Here is a 17,537-nt window from a genome sequence, read left to right as displayed (position 1 = left end):
AATTTAGCCTTCACTCACCCTGCAACAAGCCACTGGCAGATCTGAGAGGACCAGTCAGGGTCGGGGATGAAGCTGCAATCTTCCATTGAACACACTGTGCTAGTGTAGAGATTGGAAGGACGAACACGATGGAAAAGGTGTTACAACAGAGGTGGAAGGACCACACGATAGCAAGGTGCTACAAAGGAAGGGAAGTAGATCGCTCACCCGTATCAGAAGATTCTGGGTTCGCAGGGAAAAGCTTCCACCAAAGAGGGATCTCCAGGAAGAGATCCTTCCCCACTGGCAGTCAGCCTTTAAATGAGGCCTGAGAGGGGTGGAGCCAGGCCCCACCCCTTCTGGTCACAGAGGTGAATTGCCTTCACCTGTGCTCCCAGGGCTGACTGTGTCTTTCCTGCAGGTGCTCAATCAGTGGTTCAGGCCGTGACTCAGCAGTTCCCATACAGCTAGGTATTCCAGGAGTTAATCCCAAGAACACAAGAACAATCAGAGTTTGGAGCAAGAGAAAACTATGAAGATTCATGCCTAGTTGGGCCCTCACCAGCAAGTGCTGCGTTTGCAGTGTCCTTTACTCCAAGACCTCAGGTATTACCTTTAAATTATTTTGATCTCTAAGTGAACAACAGCAGCATCATGCACACACAACAAAGGCAGATATCATTCCCATATGCAAAAGCCCAGCTATGCTGCTTTGGGTCTTGGTATTACAATTGAAGTTGTAAACAAAGGAACAAAGGCTCCCAACACGTGGATCTGGGCCATCACTTGGCCTTAGAGCTGTTATCTGTTATCCTTTCACTGCACAGTAAATACTTTGCACATTTACCAACTGCGACTACTAACAAAGAAATGTTGACACTGTACTTTTCCTTTTTTAAACAAATGTTACAAAATTGAATTTATTGAGTTTCACACAAGATGCACTTATAAAATTGATACAGAATGTCATTCAACAGAAAAAAATGAAAGCAATTCCAAGCTTCCTTTAGCAACTGCTAAATAATTCAGAAATAAGATACACCAAATTGACAGATAGTCTGCATTTCAATGCGCGAACATCTCCAATTAGTATAAAATACATCAAAAATTATGGACTTCATATGTTTTTCCCAGCACAAATCATCTTTTTTTCTTCCCTGAACAGCAACCACAGATTTTGGCCACTACTCCATCCACTCTTGATGGGAGCAGAGAGGCTGACAGACTGCAGCAAGAAGCTTCCACCAGAGCAGACCACACTAACCTGTATGGCAAAGCTACCTCCTTACCAAGTCTGCTCAGATACCTCACATTTAGCTCCATTTGCTAAATGACCGTAGTCCTGCAAGTTTCAGGGATTAGCATACACATTATACTCACATTTTATATTCAATCAAATGAACTCCAGCTTTTCCATGACAAACTGTGAAACAGTGAAAGAAATTTTGTTATGATTTGCTCAGCACTGAAGTACTTCTATGACGCTTTTTCCTTGGAAAGTGAAACTGGTGCTTGCTTAAATAACTGAAAGGCATTTGAAGTTAATGCTGTGTTTTAACAATAATGTGAAGAATTCACCATTAACCAAAGGGTCTCTTTTGAGGCCTAAGTTCTGATCGGAAATTTATTTCATTCTTGGTTTCATGATTCCAAACCGTCTTTCATCACCTCTCCCACAACTGATCCTCACACCAGAAAGTCAGATGCATCGTAAAGCTTAAATGCACTTCATAGAGTTAGTTCATCTATGTGAGTTTGGCTAAAACCAATCAATTAAAATGGATAATTCTGATTGTCAGTATGTGCTTTTACAAGCATATTCTCAGGCAAGTTAATACACAGATGTCATTCTTAGTAGTGAAACAAAAAAAAGCAGTGTAATATTCTTTTCTGTTGCATCAGTGCCACTCATACAATCCCAAATAACAGTCATTCCTCAACATATACATGTACTCCCCTTTATTATTTTTTTCCCCCTACAGCAAGAAAAAAATCCTGAGCTTTTAAAAATACTCTTATAAATAATTTGTCTTGCAGGACACACAGCTGAACACAACAAATGATTATACTTCATATTTGCCCAGTTAAACAGGACCTTCATTGTATTTTGTATTTGAGATCTTTCCTGGGTGTTTGGTATTTGGATAAAATAGTATACGGTAAATCTTTCATTTAAAGGCAAATTTTTATTCTGATTAGTGCAGATACACCTTGAGAAGACTCTTCTGTTGATAAGAATAACTATCCTGACTTAATGTTTTATGTGCCAATGTTGAATGTTGAAATAAGCACAAGTTTTGAATTCTCTTTGCAGATGTTTAATAAAACAAGATAACTGGAAAGGCAAGCTTCCTGTCATGCTGTCATACACTTCCAGGAATATCTTTACACTGGAGGAACCTTCACAAAAAGTAGTATGTTCTGGAAGTGTGGCTTCATAATGCAGAACAGGATTATGCTTTTTTTTCCCAGTCTATTTTCCAGAAAAGCGATACTGCAGCTCTGCCACCAGGCTAGAGACTCATGATCCACCACATTTTCCAAGAGGCAACTTAACCTGACCTGACGCCAAGCCAGGATACCTGTAGAAAGAAATTAATATATTTTTTTTGCCATTAATAATTTAAGTTTTTAAATAAATATTTATGTGCCTTTTGGGGCAACTGTCCATTCTGGTAGCATCTTCTGTCCCAACAGCTCAGTATCCTCAGCACATTGATTAAAAAAAACTTAGTCAATTCTGTTTCCACAAATAGTAAACCTGTCTATCTCCAACAAGTCCTTCTTTGAAGACCTGTGTTTTAATTCTGAACTGTCTTGGCTTATATCTTTTTCTTCTCCATCAGGAGTTGTCAGGAATTGATCAGAATTGCTTGTTACAAGTAAAGACGGCGTATTGTCTTTCTGATGCACAGGCTGACTTGTAACTGATGTAGATCCATTTTCATCTGTGGAAAGTCCTGTTGGGAGAGAAGACAATTACAAAGACAATCATGAATTTAGCACAGACATACTGATGCATCTTTAACATTGAGATTCATCCAAAGCTGTCCTGAAAAGTGCAATCTATCAAAGAAGCAGAAGTCACAGAAAAATGTTTGTGGAAGCCAGGTAACTTGAATAACTACTAAGCCACCATCTTTTCTTAGTTTTAACATAAGCAGAGTGATGAACAAGGATGTTTTTTCTAACATGGTGAAGGATAAAAACTGAATTTTAAAGAAGTTTAGATAGGGAGTAAGAGCATAAGCAGATGTTTTGTTGAACTCTTTTGTATGTTGTCATAAGTAGCCAGAAGTCTGACTCTGCATCCTTGTGCAGAGTCTATTTTTGTTTGCTTCAGCAAGATTTTTGACCGTCACTGTGTGAGTCACACAAGTATTCTCTACTGAGATAAATAAAAGGAACCTCTGTAGAATGAATTAGATGTGCATAATCCCCTACATATGTGCAGTAAACCTGGTTTCTCTTGGGATGGTTATTAAGTGACTCATGCAGAGCTACAAACTTCAATAACAAAGGATCTTAAAGCAGTACTACTAAAGCTATTTCTATTCCTGGCTCTTACTTCAGTGGAATTGATCAATGGTCCTAACAACCTAAGACATTTATGAGTAAAAGCTGTGTATTATTTCCACATTTTGTTATACAAAAAAATATTAAAATGTGCAGGCAAGTAACAGGAAGTCAAACTTCCTTGTTTACTTGCTCCTCTTAACTGAGTATCTATAGGAATCTGAAGAAATCTGAACAATGTGGAGAGTGCTGCAAAATGATTCAATGAAAAATTATTTGACAGAACGGCAGTGTTGTACAAATTATCCACTCAAAATAATTACTAGAAAAACTTTATTCTGTATAGCTCTATACAGTATGCTACCTATTGTTTGAAGGTAAAGGATTACTCCTCACAGTATTATGCAAGTCAAAGGTACTAAGCTTGCCACAAAAAAAGGGGAGAAGTGATTCCAACGGTAGATATTTGTTACAAAGGTAAGTATTTCCTACCCAAGCAGCTTCTGGAGAAAAGTTGACTCACGTTATAGGCTGATAAAATTAGATTTGGTTAATTTATTCATTACCTTACACTTATTCTAGTAAGGAATGAGTAGAGAGAATATATGGAAAAGACTTGGTATGTGAGGCACAAGGATTAATCAATATTGCAGAGTTCAGCAGTAATGATACAGACACACAAGTTGAGGAAAGTGAAATCATTCTTCAACATAACTGAGGTTTCTAGTACATACAGAGCTGCAATAGGGTATGAAACACTGAAAAACGGCTGAAAATTGACCCCTCCTCATCACTGATGGAAGAATATTCTAAATAAAACAAATTAAAGTTTTTTGGTTGCTACCTTTAATTATAAGTTTGAGGAAATAAGCATCTCTGCTGACCAACCTGGTAAAATGCTTGCTGCTTCAGTTTAAAATACTCTTCAGGATTCACGTACTGTAAGTTTAAGGGTCAGTCTAAGCACAGCTTATTAAACCTCATATCCAAGTTCAGCGGTAGAATGTTTAATTAAAATATTAGCATCAGTACAATACAGTTCTCTAATGAAAGGCAAAAGGCATTCAGACCAATTCATATTACATTTTCTTACAATGAAACTAAAGCAGCTCTATGAATTTAAGCTATTAGGGAATGTCTGCTCCACGTTTCAGCCTGATGCCACTTGACACAGCAGAGATATAGGGAATCGTAACTGAAGCACTGACAGATTATTAACTCTACTATTGCTGGCAAGATACTCTGATGACTAACAAGCACCTTACTTTTCAAGCTGTTCAAGTCTTTGGCAAGCAAAAGAGTGAACACAATAAATGCCTCAGTGTTAAGATCTCCAGGGCTCTCACTGACCTCTTCACAGAAGAAGATATACAAACCAACTCTGCTGACTGAAACAATGAGGGTTTCTGTTTTCTTCTATAACTTGTCACGGGAATATAATGTAATGCCCCAGACCAATTACTTATCAACCACTAATGCTGAGGACCTAGATGAGTAAGCCACACTGCGCATGCTTGAAACAAAGTAGGTAAAGACAAGCTGAAATTCCTATTTAGATTTCATAAAGCTTTTCATTCACGTGTTCATTAGCATTATAAATAATTATGTCTATATTGTGTCATGTTTTACATTAATTTTCATAATGAATGGAATATTTCTTTATTAAGCTTCAGCACTACCACAGATTGCATGTAAATATTTGCTTGTGTACTGTTGACATTTCTATCACCTCCACTGTATCAGGGTAGGATTTTGTTTTTTTTTTTTTAAATCAGAAATGAGAGTATTAACAACCAAAAGATGATGCGTGAACTAAAGGTAATACATTCTATTTGCGGATGTGCTTACACCTGTCATATTGTACAATTAATTGGCCCAGCAACAGAGCGCGTGGCAAACAACAGGTTTAATAACTGGTTTAATATTGGATTTAGTTTGAAAATGATTTTCTTTACAGCTGAAAACAGAATGAGACGTTCAAGCTTACCATGAGTAGATTTAAACATGCTTTGTGGTTTGCCAGCTGGCTTCCCTGCAGAGGCACTCGGGAAAGGATTGAATAACTTCTCCTCCATTTTTGCTTCCTTTACATATTGACATGATTTCCCCAACAATACAATACTGTTAAGGACTTTCAGGGATATTAACCTGGGTAAATAAAAGGATTTATTTAAATACATGCATTATCAAGTATTAATATTAAAATAACTGCACATCATTGCTGCTATCTTGGAACAGTTAGCTGAGAAATTAAATCCTTTAGTAGTAAGATCAAAAGTTAATTTGCTTTTCTCAATATTTTGTTTCAGGTTCAGTGCTTAAAAGTAACTTCTTTTCCCCCCTCAGAAGACATCTAGAAGAAAACACTAAGTTTTATAGAATGACAAGAAAGGCTAAGCCCTCTAATGCATCTGATATTTCAACAAAGAATTAAAAAGGGCTCGCAACAGAGCAAGTCCAAGATAACTGCATTACTGTTAAGTCTGTAACCTTAAGTGTACTCAAGCAAAGATTGGTAGCGGACTTGGAAACAAGATGACAAATATCTAGCATCCATAAATTACAGATTAATCATACAAAGTCCCTTTTGGCATCACAAAAGACACAGCAAAAAGTTCAACAAAGCCACGGGGCAGCATTGCATTCATGGTAGTACAGTGCAGTTCATGGCAGATTCCTTTTCTGTTATCACTGATTTGCAGCACGAATTTCAGTAAAAATCTGAAAATGTGTTTATCATGAACATTGCTAACAGACTACAAAGAAGACTGAGACGAAGCGAACATTCACAGATGAAAATCCACAAAGTGGTGTGACTGCTTCTTCACAAAGTGGCCCCAGCACGCTTCAGAAGCAACTTCCCCACCTCTGATTGCATTAATGTAATCACAGTTTGTCAAATACAAAAAACAAAGTACACAGCATTTTTAAGGAAATTTTATGTAATGCATTTCTTTTTAGAGGAAATTTAGATAAATGAAAGAAAGAACAGTGTAGACCATTTCAGTATTGAGAAGAAATATTTTAGTATCCAAGCAGCCACAATTATCTTATACAAGCTGAATGCCATGACTCTATAATTTTATTTGGTTGTTGGGGCAGATTTTGTAGAAACAGGGTTGAGAAGTTCTCCTATTTTTTTAATCTATCTGATTAAGTTTAAAACTTAACAACAGTTTAGTCCTACATTTGTTTTTTTAAATCTAATATATGCTTTTGTCCAGAGACAGTAGGTGTTTATAGCATGTTTTGAAGTAATGACGGAAACTAGAATGTGTTCTCACTCTTCAATAAGGAAAAAATAAACCACAAATTTACTTACTCTTGTGGCCTAGAAGTTCAACTTTCTAATTATAGGCTTGAACACAGCCCAACAAAATGTTTTTGGTCCAAATCTCTAAAGAAAGCCCTCATTGTTACCCCTTCCCCATTCTACAATTCTCCCTTGTTCAACCAAATGTACTTGTCCTTGACTGCACACTACAGCTTCCCCACAGACTAGCAACTATGCCTTCAAAGAAGTGTTTTATCTTGTATGTTAATCACTGTACTTCTTTCCTCCATCCTCCAAGCTACAGAGAGGGAGAAAATTCCAGGACAGCAGCAGAGGAATGGTAGGAAAAAAAACAACGAAACAACATTCCTCAGTATAAAGGTGCTGAGCTTGGTATATCACAGCATCAATGTGATGATCAGGGGCTTGTGCTTTAGGGGTAATTTGTTGTATGCTGGAGAAAAACTTCAAGTAGTATGATACAGAGCAATACGGCCAACATTTTAACATTTGACCTATTAACTTCCTAGCTATCCTACAATAAAAAGAAGGGTCACTACATTGATGTGCCCTGCGAACATCAGACTGACTTCTACCTCTATTGGTGATCCAGGTCAGAGTAGATGTAAGAGTCTACCTACATTAAAAAAAAACTGTGATCCCATTTTTTTCATAAGGAACTGTAAAACAGAAACCTGCTCTTCCATAGTATCCCTGAAGAACTTCTGACCCCGATCTAAAAGTCCTTCTGCCTTAAGTTCCAAACACAACTAGGTGAAACACTGGAACACGTATTCCCACAATGCTACAGGCAAATATGAATAGTCATGCTGTGAATTATCATGGATGTTACTACAGGATATCCAGAGCTTCTTTGCACTGCAGGAATTTGAACTGCTTACTTCTTCATGGTCAATTTTAGGAGGAGCTGACTGTCCCAAAATGAATCAGTACTGGGAGACAGCAAGTGCTTACACAGTTCAGCTTTCCTAGAAACTAGCCATCATCACAGTTTATACAGCATGTACCTTAAGACAAGCAAACTAGACTGGATTTAAAGTATAACTAAATGCATCTCAGAATTACATACAGACTGGTGAGCAATAAGGATAACACAAGTGCAAACTGACGAGACAGTAAAGGGATACACACTGGTCAGTGATTTTATAAGAAAATTTTAATTGTGACAGGACAGAACATTCGTTAGCTAAGATTACTTACTGACCCCAGTCTTCCTAGAAAGATATGCCTCAAATCTTGCACTTACACGTATAGCAACTACATAACAAGAAACCATGCACTTAACTACCAGAGAACAGAATTTATGATATGCTTTGAGTGCTTAAACAGCTGGGCATTTGGCATCTTCAATTCTTTTCACAGGAAGTTTCATCCCTTCAAAATCAATTTCTCCTTTTATGACAAGAAACAAACACCATCCCTCTGCATAGAATTCCTTCCATTACCTTTCCATTCGTAATTTTCATTATTAAATTCCTTACTGAAGGCTAAAATCCACAAACACATCTACAATACTTAGGGACTAATTTTTTCAAATTCAGTTTGCTATCAGAAGCATTTTATATTTATCTCTTTTCAACCTAAATGTTCTTATATGTATATCCAGATGTAACAGAAGTTTTTTCTACATCTGATTACATAATGCTAAATAGTTTCTGATTGTGTGCGTTTACTTACCCACAGTAGAAGAGCACAACACAGACATAAGCTAAGACTCCTTGTACTTTTATTGAGCTTGTTACGACTCTCATGAGCTGTTTTAAGGATAAAAGTTAAACAGTTACAACATACAGCATTCAATTAATTAATAGAATATTCTAAAAAACTTCATATTGGGTAAATATAAGACAAAAATAGAAAAAAATGTTTTATTAGTAATTTATTCGAATGTTCCCCTTGAGAGTGCTGACTACTCAAGAATCTGGTTTAAATAAATGCTATACCATCATCTAGTTACCGCTCTGCTAAAACTAAAGAGGGGAGAGGGTAGATTTAGACTAGATATCAGGAAGAAATTCTTTACTGTAAGGGTGGTGAGACACTGGAACTGGTTGCCCAGTGAGGTTGTGAATACAGCCTCCCTGGAAGCATTCAAGGCCAGGCTGGATGAGGCTTCGAGCAACCTGGTCTAGAGGGAGGTGTCCCTGCCTATAGCAAGGAGTTGGAACAAGATGATCTTAAGGGTCCCTTCCAACCCAAACCATTCTATGATTCGTGCTTATTTCAACAATGATTTCCAGTAAGATAACAAATCAAAAAGCATCCCTAAAAATCAAGAACCAGAAGGTGACTTAACAATAAAGAATTGCTGATGTGGTAAAAGAATTACAGCGTTTCACCTGGATAAGAAACAGGCAAAGCTTGTGAATAGTATTTCCCCTCCCCCATCTCTATAGAAAAACATTACATTTAAAATTAATTCACACTGACAGTCTTCAAGGGAAATTATGAATTGACATATTTGCTTGCAAAGTAAGTACCTGTTCCCAGTATCATAACTGCTGCTTGTCTACATGGGCATATGGGTAAAGTCATAGCAGCTATTTACAGAAAAAATTGTGTAATAGTTAATTCAGAACAGACAGTGGACGCAATTGCAATAACAAAGTGTTTCATTTTATAGTAGCACGTCCATGTAACAGGGTCAACTCCTTCAGTGCCACATATTCAAGAAAAGCTCAGAAGCACAGTGCCCCCAAGAAAAGAAAACAGCCATTGAATGTACCATTACAGGGACAACCACAGGGACTCCTGTAAGAACCTAAAAAACCCAGTACATTACTGCTAACCTTCTGGCAACCAGCTGCTTTGACTTTTCCGAATGAATGAACAGGATACGTGCCAAAAGGAATAGATGTTTATTAACTACAGATGTAGCTAAACTCCACTACAACAATCCAAGGGCTGATGAATTCTACCAATTTAATATGTACTCAACTTTTTATGGAAGGCTGATACTCACTAACACATTTGTGAAGCTCTAATTAGTATGCAGTACAGGTTATACTGAATTCTAACTCAACCTTGTAGCATCACTTCAGTTACTTAAGGAAATTGTTTTGTCCTCAAAACATCAAAATGAGCTAGCTATTTCACAAGCATATTCACAACAAAGTAAGATTTTACTGACATAAAACTGATAGGAAAGATAAAACTTACTAAAACAGCCAGTGGAAGAGGAATAAAACCCATTCTTCTGGAAACGGAATCACTATAATCTGTATATGCCTATAAAAAAGAAAAAAAGGAAAAAGAGGAAGAATAAGAAACTACTTACACAAAGGAATGATTTCATTTTAGCTTGGTACATCCTCTACGTAAGAATCAGTCTATGCTGACAAACACTATAGTTGTATAAAATGTACAGATTTACATTTTGAAATCCAAATGCAGATATTTGTACTCACAAACCAAAAAAAGTAATACTATCCTGACTGGTTAAGATTGGCCTTAGTGATCCAAATATTCCAATAGCTGTTGAGAATACAAGTCTCTACAACAAAAGCAATTAGGACAGTGAATCCAAACACACTATGGTATTTCAGCTGTACATCTTTTCAAGCTTAGAGACCTCTTTGTACTAATTTGACTTTGATCCTCAAATATTATAAAGAAAAACCCATACGGAGGATAAAAAGCCATTACCACATCATCAATTTTAAAGCATTCTAAAATATCTATAATTAATTTGGGATAACTACCTTAAAACTGTTTAAAAATGGTTACATTTACACTCTCAAAACACAACTACTCTGCATGAAACCTTTAACGCAGTACTGAAAGCCATGCTGAAGTCAGGTTGCATCACATAGGCACTCATTCACTCATTTTGCACAGAAGATCAGAGAAGGAATAAAGTATTTAGAACTAATAAACAGTTTTTCTATTAACAAATTATTGACAATTAATTGTGTGGTATCTAACTTCTCTATTAGGTATACCTAATATATTCCTAACAGTAGCAATTGAACATACCCAGGAAAACGACCTGAATTATCAAAACCAATCAGGTTACAAATACAGCATCCATCCAGAGCACTCGTGAATAGTTAGAGACTCATTCAGGAGAGGCGTGCTGTAAATAGCACATCAGAAACAGTACTCACGAAAAACACAAGCAGCCCGTGTTCTGTAAACACCCATGCAACAGCACTAACATACACGGTACAAATATCCACATACCAGCTATGCGTGCAAGCTGATTAGTTATACCTAAGTACACATTCCAATATCCCATTATAAGAATTATGATAGTTAATACAAGAAAAAAAAAAATGCCTTCATTTTCAGGCTTACATTTTTCTGTCGACTGCTAACAAGGTCAAATGCAAGACTGGCTCTGTACTCACTGTAGACCTGGAAAAAATCCAGCACATCAGATGTGTGATTAACGCGTTAGCACACTCTGCAGAAGCAACAGAATTAGTAATAACATATTTCTGTAAAATTATTATAAACATTTATGTACAGACTGAAGGAATCAAACACACTTTTCCAGAGATTTAGCGGCACCCTTCAACAGATAAGCCTGTATTTCTGTAGGCTTACGTAACTTACGTATACATACAACAAATAACGCTGCAATGATTTTGGAATTGAGTGAGACTTGATAAAGCATTTACTGAATTTGAAGATAATCAGTACCACAAAGTAAGAGAAATCGTGTTTACTTTTCTCCTTACAATTCATGATTGCTTTGAACTACATGGAGGATAGCAGTGGGATCAAATTAAACAAATGAGCAAGCTCGCTCATACAATAAGCAAGCGAGCCCATGAAAATAAGTATCAGGAAGATAAAGGAAGCTTTTTCTTTTTTAAAACAGTACTGTGCATTGAGACAGAAAGTCACTGATTTTAAGGATAACTTGCAGTGCAACTTGCACAGTGGGTGCTCAAAACTTCTGACGAAGTCTCACCTAGCAAACACAAGTCATTAGACTTCCGTACAGAAGAACTACCAGGTTCATTAAATAAACCTCGCAAAAGTGTTACCCACTGTTCTCCACACACCAAGCTGTTTCAGCACACTGAAGCATGCTACATTTGTGGCTACCCTGACTTCATTATTTCTCTTATCTGAACTTCCATATGGAAAGTAGGACATGCATAAATGCCTCTGGCGTAAGGGAGCTTATCAAGTACCTCTATTAAACTTGTTTCTATACCACACAGCGTAGTTAGTTTAGAGATGCTGGAAATGATAGCACTTCAAGTTTTGACCTCATTTCCTGAAAAGTGGTTTTAACAGTGAAAAAATGCTAACTCATCTCTTCACTAATTTATCAAGTGCATTTGAATTCACACAGTGCTCAGGACAAATGACCCATGTATCAGGCCACACTACGCAAAAACTCATCTCATCTACTACCTCAAAAGAAGAGCTACATAACACACAGTCTATGAAATTACAGGGGTGGAAAACTAATAGATAATTCATTTCTGTGCTGCAGGGACAGTAAAAAATGCTTCTGATGTCAGATCCCATCTTTAACATGCATCCAATAACAGAAATGCAGTAGCCTCACAATATCTGTTTGTTTTTTTCCCCTAAGGCCTAAATTTAAACACATACCCCCCCCCCCTTTTTTTTTTTAAAACAAGTAATCTTCTTTCAACTCAACTAGTGATCACTTCACAAAATTACCTGCCAGTTATGTGAATTGTGGTTATTATGTGAACTGTTACATAATACTTTCAAAAAATTAATGGATCTGGAACTGCTGCTTTAGAAGCAGATGTGTTTCTTGCACACAATAAACTTCTGAAGAACTTGTTAAGATCAAAACGCTACCAAGCTTTCCCAAACTATACCTATATATGAAAATAATGATTGTTACATTTTTTGTACTGGAATCGATTTTAATATTAAAAATATAGCAAAGTAAACTTAAAATAGCATTCAACATTCCAAACAGGATACCTACATCTGCTGTGATGTCATTGAATTTTGTTATAAAGGCATGTTTCACAATATCCACTGCAATTTCTGAAGCAACCACCATGCAAACATCTGGGAACAACACCCAAAGATGATCTGAAGATTGGGAAGAAATAAGTTACACCATTTAATTTAACTCCAGTGTACAAAATGACAATTACAAGACTTTTGATCAACTGCCAAAAATCCTCAAGTGCCCAGAGCAGCATCTGTAATTTACATTACCACTTAACCTGTACTGTGTCAATTCTCTTGAATTTCACTGCTGTTCTAGAAACTTATCAGTGCTATACAATTAATGCCACAACTAGGATAGTTTCTAAAGCCCTGACATTATAAAGCTTTATCTTGACTAGTATGCCTTTAAGCATACTGGATAGTACTTGTAGTTTGAACCTTGTAAGTTAACATTTAGGTAGATAAGTAACACTCAAGCAAAATACACCACACAGATACAGGCTCTTCATCATTAAAGCTGTAATAATTTTATTAAAATAGAACCTATATTTTAGTCAATGTTGATTCAATATTTAATTATGAATTTAATTATGTTACCAACAGCACAGAAATTTGTTGTTTTCCACTTTATTTTTCTACTAGTTTACTTACCCGGATTCCATGAGAACTGTTCCATATTTCTTAGACATACAATTAGTAGCAGCACATAATTGGTGAACCTCTCTTTTATATCTAGTTAAAAAAAAAAGATGTCAACTCCAAACAAACATTTATCTACATACATGCATACACATTCATTCTCTGGTTTTATTATTTATTATGTTTTAGATTAGACAATCTTTTTGACAAATAATTTGATCAAATTTGAGAAGGGGATGCTGGAAACTTCACCACGGACAGAATCTCTGCACCAACTCAGGTTTCTCAGCATCAGAAGGGTCATAAGATTTTGCAACTTGCTAACACCTTTTTTGGTAAGTTAAAATACAGTTATCTTTCTTGATAACTTCGTGCCTTTCTTGTCTGATCCAAAAAGAATCGGCACCTCCTGGTGCAAAAAAGAGACAAAACACCCCCCCCCCATGCTATGCACTGCATCCAGGAGCAGAAAAAATGCTTTCAAGCCAACTACAGAGCCTTATGTACGTAGTCTTTCATACTGCCACCTTGAAAGGGCTGGGTGTTATCAGCTCAGTTATTAAAACTGTAAGAATGCCATCAGAGAAGCAGGGAGACCTGAACTGGACTCTTCTGACGTGACTTCCCAGACTAGGCAGGGAGTCTTTCTCCTTTAGCAGCTTAATTCTAAAAATGATCCATACAGCTTGCTGCACTTATTTTTTTCTTGCACATGTAATTTTGGTAAGACTTTCATTCTTAAGCCAACAATTTCACGTCATCTTTACATTACTATTATTTATTTTAAAAAAGGTATTTCTGAAGCATCCCCACAACTGTCAGAGGGTACTCATTCTGGGACTGCCATCATCATAGAATACTACAAGTTAACTTTTTGAAAATGGAAAAGACCTCAGGGATTTAGAAGCTTGGATATTCTCAATACCATAATCTAAATTTTAAATTTGTACGTAACAAGCTATTGGCTGTACTAAGCTTGGGTCAGCACCTCAAGTAAAAACTAGCTACTTGAGGAAATACTTTTCCTCACAAACACTACTGTGTCCTTAAAAGTGGAATCCCATTTTTATCCCACTGAGCCAAACAGTAAAATGGAAGGCCTAGAATTCAAGTCAGAGTGCTCACTTTTATCGAGATAGAGCTGTTTTAACATTGATAATAAATAATAATCAGGCTATTATTTCACATTTTCCCCGATTAGCACAGCCATACATACCACTATTTGACATTTGAAAAAGATTGTTCTTCTCAAACTTCTTGAAAACACTTCCTTTGATTTCAACGAACTGCAATTTTTAAAAGCAGTTATTTAGTTTTTATTGATAACAAACTGGTGTAAGCAAATCAGACAATCAACATGAAAACAGACAATATGGTACACTAGAATGAAGGCTGCTGAAAAGATTTAGGGTAGCTATACAATAAAGCTATATACTTACATTATTGGACATCATGATGGTAAGCAGTGATTTATTGTGAGAGTTGAAGGCCACATTAAGGGTTGTTGCTTGAACCATTATAAGAATAGCATGCAGGACTGTAGATAGCAGGGTTAAGGAAGCAGATGTGGAAATAATTCTTCCACACAACAGCACTGAACAGTATCAAAATTTATTTTCCTACTTCACTTCCAAAGTTAAACACAAAGAAGTTTGCACTTCTGTCAACCTCTGCCTGCTTTGCAGCAGGACAGTATCTTAAATCTATGTAATGTATTCACATTGCTTTACAGCATGTAGCAATTTCGTGTTTTCTTTTTTTTTTTCCCTAAAATAATTCAATCAGGCAGGAAAAAATAGCAACATTATCTGAAAAACAAAGAAAAAACAACCCACAAAGATTCAGACTTAGCCTAAAATTATGACAGGAAATGAAAGGATGAAAGAATTCATCACCATCTAATTCCAGCAGTTCACTGTAACATTACTTCATATAGGTGTGCATTTCTCTCTTTATTTTAAGGAAACGTTTTCTAGCTACGTTTGTAACATTTCACTAAACAACACAACCACTGTCTTCAAGGCCCTGTGACCTAAAATAATCACAGAACAGAAATCAGCGCTCCCATGAAGTATGCAGCTACAGCTTTTCAGCTCATTAGGTATTAAAAAAGCTGTCCACTACTGCAGTGGAATATAATCATGAAGTTGGTTGTTCTTAAAGATCAACTTAAAAGCCTTCACAGTTTATTTTTAAAACATGTAGTACTGGCAGTCTTAATTTGGAAGTTAAGAAATACTTATAGGAATACAACTAAATTTTCAAATGTATTCTAAAAATAATTCTGAGTAGTTCCTGCAAAATTTGATTTATAAAATTCTGCAATGTATTGAAGAAGAAAGGATACAGACATACAGCACTGCCATGAAGAAGTGAGGAATCACACCTATATGGGCTCTTTTTCTTTCCTTAGGTTCTGTAGCAGTCCAATAAAGAGCATCCAAAATATCTTGTCCAAATGAAGAAAACAAACGATCAGCCACCTAAACAAGAAGAACTTTTTACTGCCTTACAGCAATAATTTTCTCTTTGACACTTGGTTACGCCAGCGTGAATACACCTCAAACTAAAAACCTTTTCACTTATTTATGAGTTTTCACCTCTTTTACATATCAGTGCACTTGATCTTGTGGTTACACGGGTCCTTTTGTATATACAGCAACTTATCTCTCTCAAATTTATCTTCCCAAGAGTACTCATGATATGAAATCATGAGATATTATCTTAGATGTTTCCTTGGAAGATATCCAAGTACAGTTCCAACTTCAGCTTCTGATAAAGAAGAATGCATGTTGTGTAAAAACATCCCATTTTTTTTCCTCATCCCACTGGACATAAAGGGGGGGGGGGGGGAAGAGAAATGAATGTCAAATGGGTGACATGGATTATCAGCTCACAAGTACAAATGGGGCTTAAATTAGGTTTGGCTGCATAATTTCTTCCACCTTGAAATAAGGTACATACTCAATACAGATCTCTGCATAAAGCAGAAATAAAAATAAAAAAATATTAGAATGTAACACCAAGAGATTAAGAGGGACTAAAAAAAAAAAAGCTGAAATAATAAAAAAAAAACCCTAACAACCCCAAACCTACAAACATCTGAAGTGTAATCCAAAGAATTTATTTAAAAAGCCTACAAAAAACTCTAGACAGCATTATTAGAATAGATAGGAAAAACATGGGCAAACTGAGCTTGTAATTCAATATCACAGCAAGAAAGGTCACAAGGAATTCTACCAGTTTTCAACGCTTCCTGATTAGCAAGCATATAGAAGTGAAGATCGTTACAAGGAAATGCTTTTTTTCCTGCTTATACACTGAAGTTCAGTCATTTTAAAATTAAGATGCACGTGGAAATAGAAAAATCACTTTAAAAATTAGATCAGGTATTGCAAGTCATATATATGGCTAATTAGAAGTTACCTTTTAGCACTAACCAAGTAAAAAAATATGACCAATCAATTACTTCTACTTAATGAACAAAATTGATATTTCTTACAGTCTTTCTGGAAGATGACAATTTTGGACATGTTAAAACAGCAAGCAACAATACAGAACTGAACCTGCAAACATTGAACCGTACCCTATTAACTAGAAAAATAAATTCTATGCACAATGTAGGTAAACATTTCATATGATTTCCTGACTTGGTTAATTAACAGAGTTCTAAAGGTAAATATACGAAGGGATAGAAGTTACACGCTTTAACTTATTCAAGCCAACATTCCTTCAAATATCCTGAAATATGATGGCTAAATAAAAACAATTTACAATACGTATCAAGTAAGCTGGACTTTCATCTTTCACCTTTTAATTAACTTAAATGCTACTCTTTAATTGTCACCTATAAAAACAAAATGAACCATGAGCTAATGAATTATCATAAACCTGAAGTTCAAAGAAAAACACCAGTTTGAGAGATATTTACAGTGGCGCTGTTTTCGGCTTTTAAGTTTTGTAAATCTAGATGGTCTGCCTTATTTGGTTCCTGCTCATTGTGATGACCCACGGAGTAACTACATCTACTACAGAATGCTTAGAGTTTTGTAAGATTTTGTCCACAATATTGTGAGGGTTTTAACAGACGAAACGGTGACTTAGCTTTCCTTTTTATTTACTCAAGTTTTGTTTCTTATCTTATAGATAGAAAAATATTAAAACCCATCACACAATATTGTTGTCTGCTTTTCCAAATGAGACTTACCTA

At 36.1% G+C, this 17,537-nt stretch overlaps 1 protein-coding gene across 5 annotated transcripts in view; it reads right to left on the bottom strand.

The window, feature by feature from the left end:
• TAPT1 (transmembrane anterior posterior transformation 1) overlaps positions 865 to 17,537 on the bottom strand; it is a 37,724-nt gene continuing 21,051 nt past the window's right edge. For all 5 annotated transcript variants that reach the window (XM_021394811.1, XM_021394812.1, XM_021394813.1 and 2 more), the window contains 10 exons: positions 15,675 to 15,810; positions 14,767 to 14,864; positions 14,544 to 14,613; positions 13,340 to 13,420; positions 12,717 to 12,826; positions 11,087 to 11,146; positions 9,950 to 10,018; positions 8,468 to 8,544; positions 5,483 to 5,643; positions 865 to 2,939 (listed from right to left, as the gene is read on the bottom strand). In XM_021394811.1, the coding sequence (XP_021250486.1) occupies positions 2,710 to 2,939; positions 5,483 to 5,643; positions 8,468 to 8,544; positions 9,950 to 10,018; positions 11,087 to 11,146; positions 12,717 to 12,826; positions 13,340 to 13,420; positions 14,544 to 14,613; positions 14,767 to 14,864; positions 15,675 to 15,810 (1,092 nt within the window). In that variant the 3' untranslated portion in view covers positions 865 to 2,709. The remainder of the gene's footprint in view (positions 2,940 to 5,482; positions 5,644 to 8,467; positions 8,545 to 9,949; positions 10,019 to 11,086; positions 11,147 to 12,716; positions 12,827 to 13,339; positions 13,421 to 14,543; positions 14,614 to 14,766; positions 14,865 to 15,674; positions 15,811 to 17,537) is intronic.

Source organism: Numida meleagris, chromosome 4 (assembly GCF_002078875.1).
Source record: "Numida meleagris isolate 19003 breed g44 Domestic line chromosome 4, NumMel1.0, whole genome shotgun sequence".
In the NCBI taxonomy this organism is placed as follows: Eukaryota; Metazoa; Chordata; class Aves; order Galliformes; family Numididae; genus Numida; species Numida meleagris.
The sequence above is the reverse complement of the archived record's forward strand: the minus strand, read 5'-3'. Positions and strand labels throughout refer to the sequence as shown.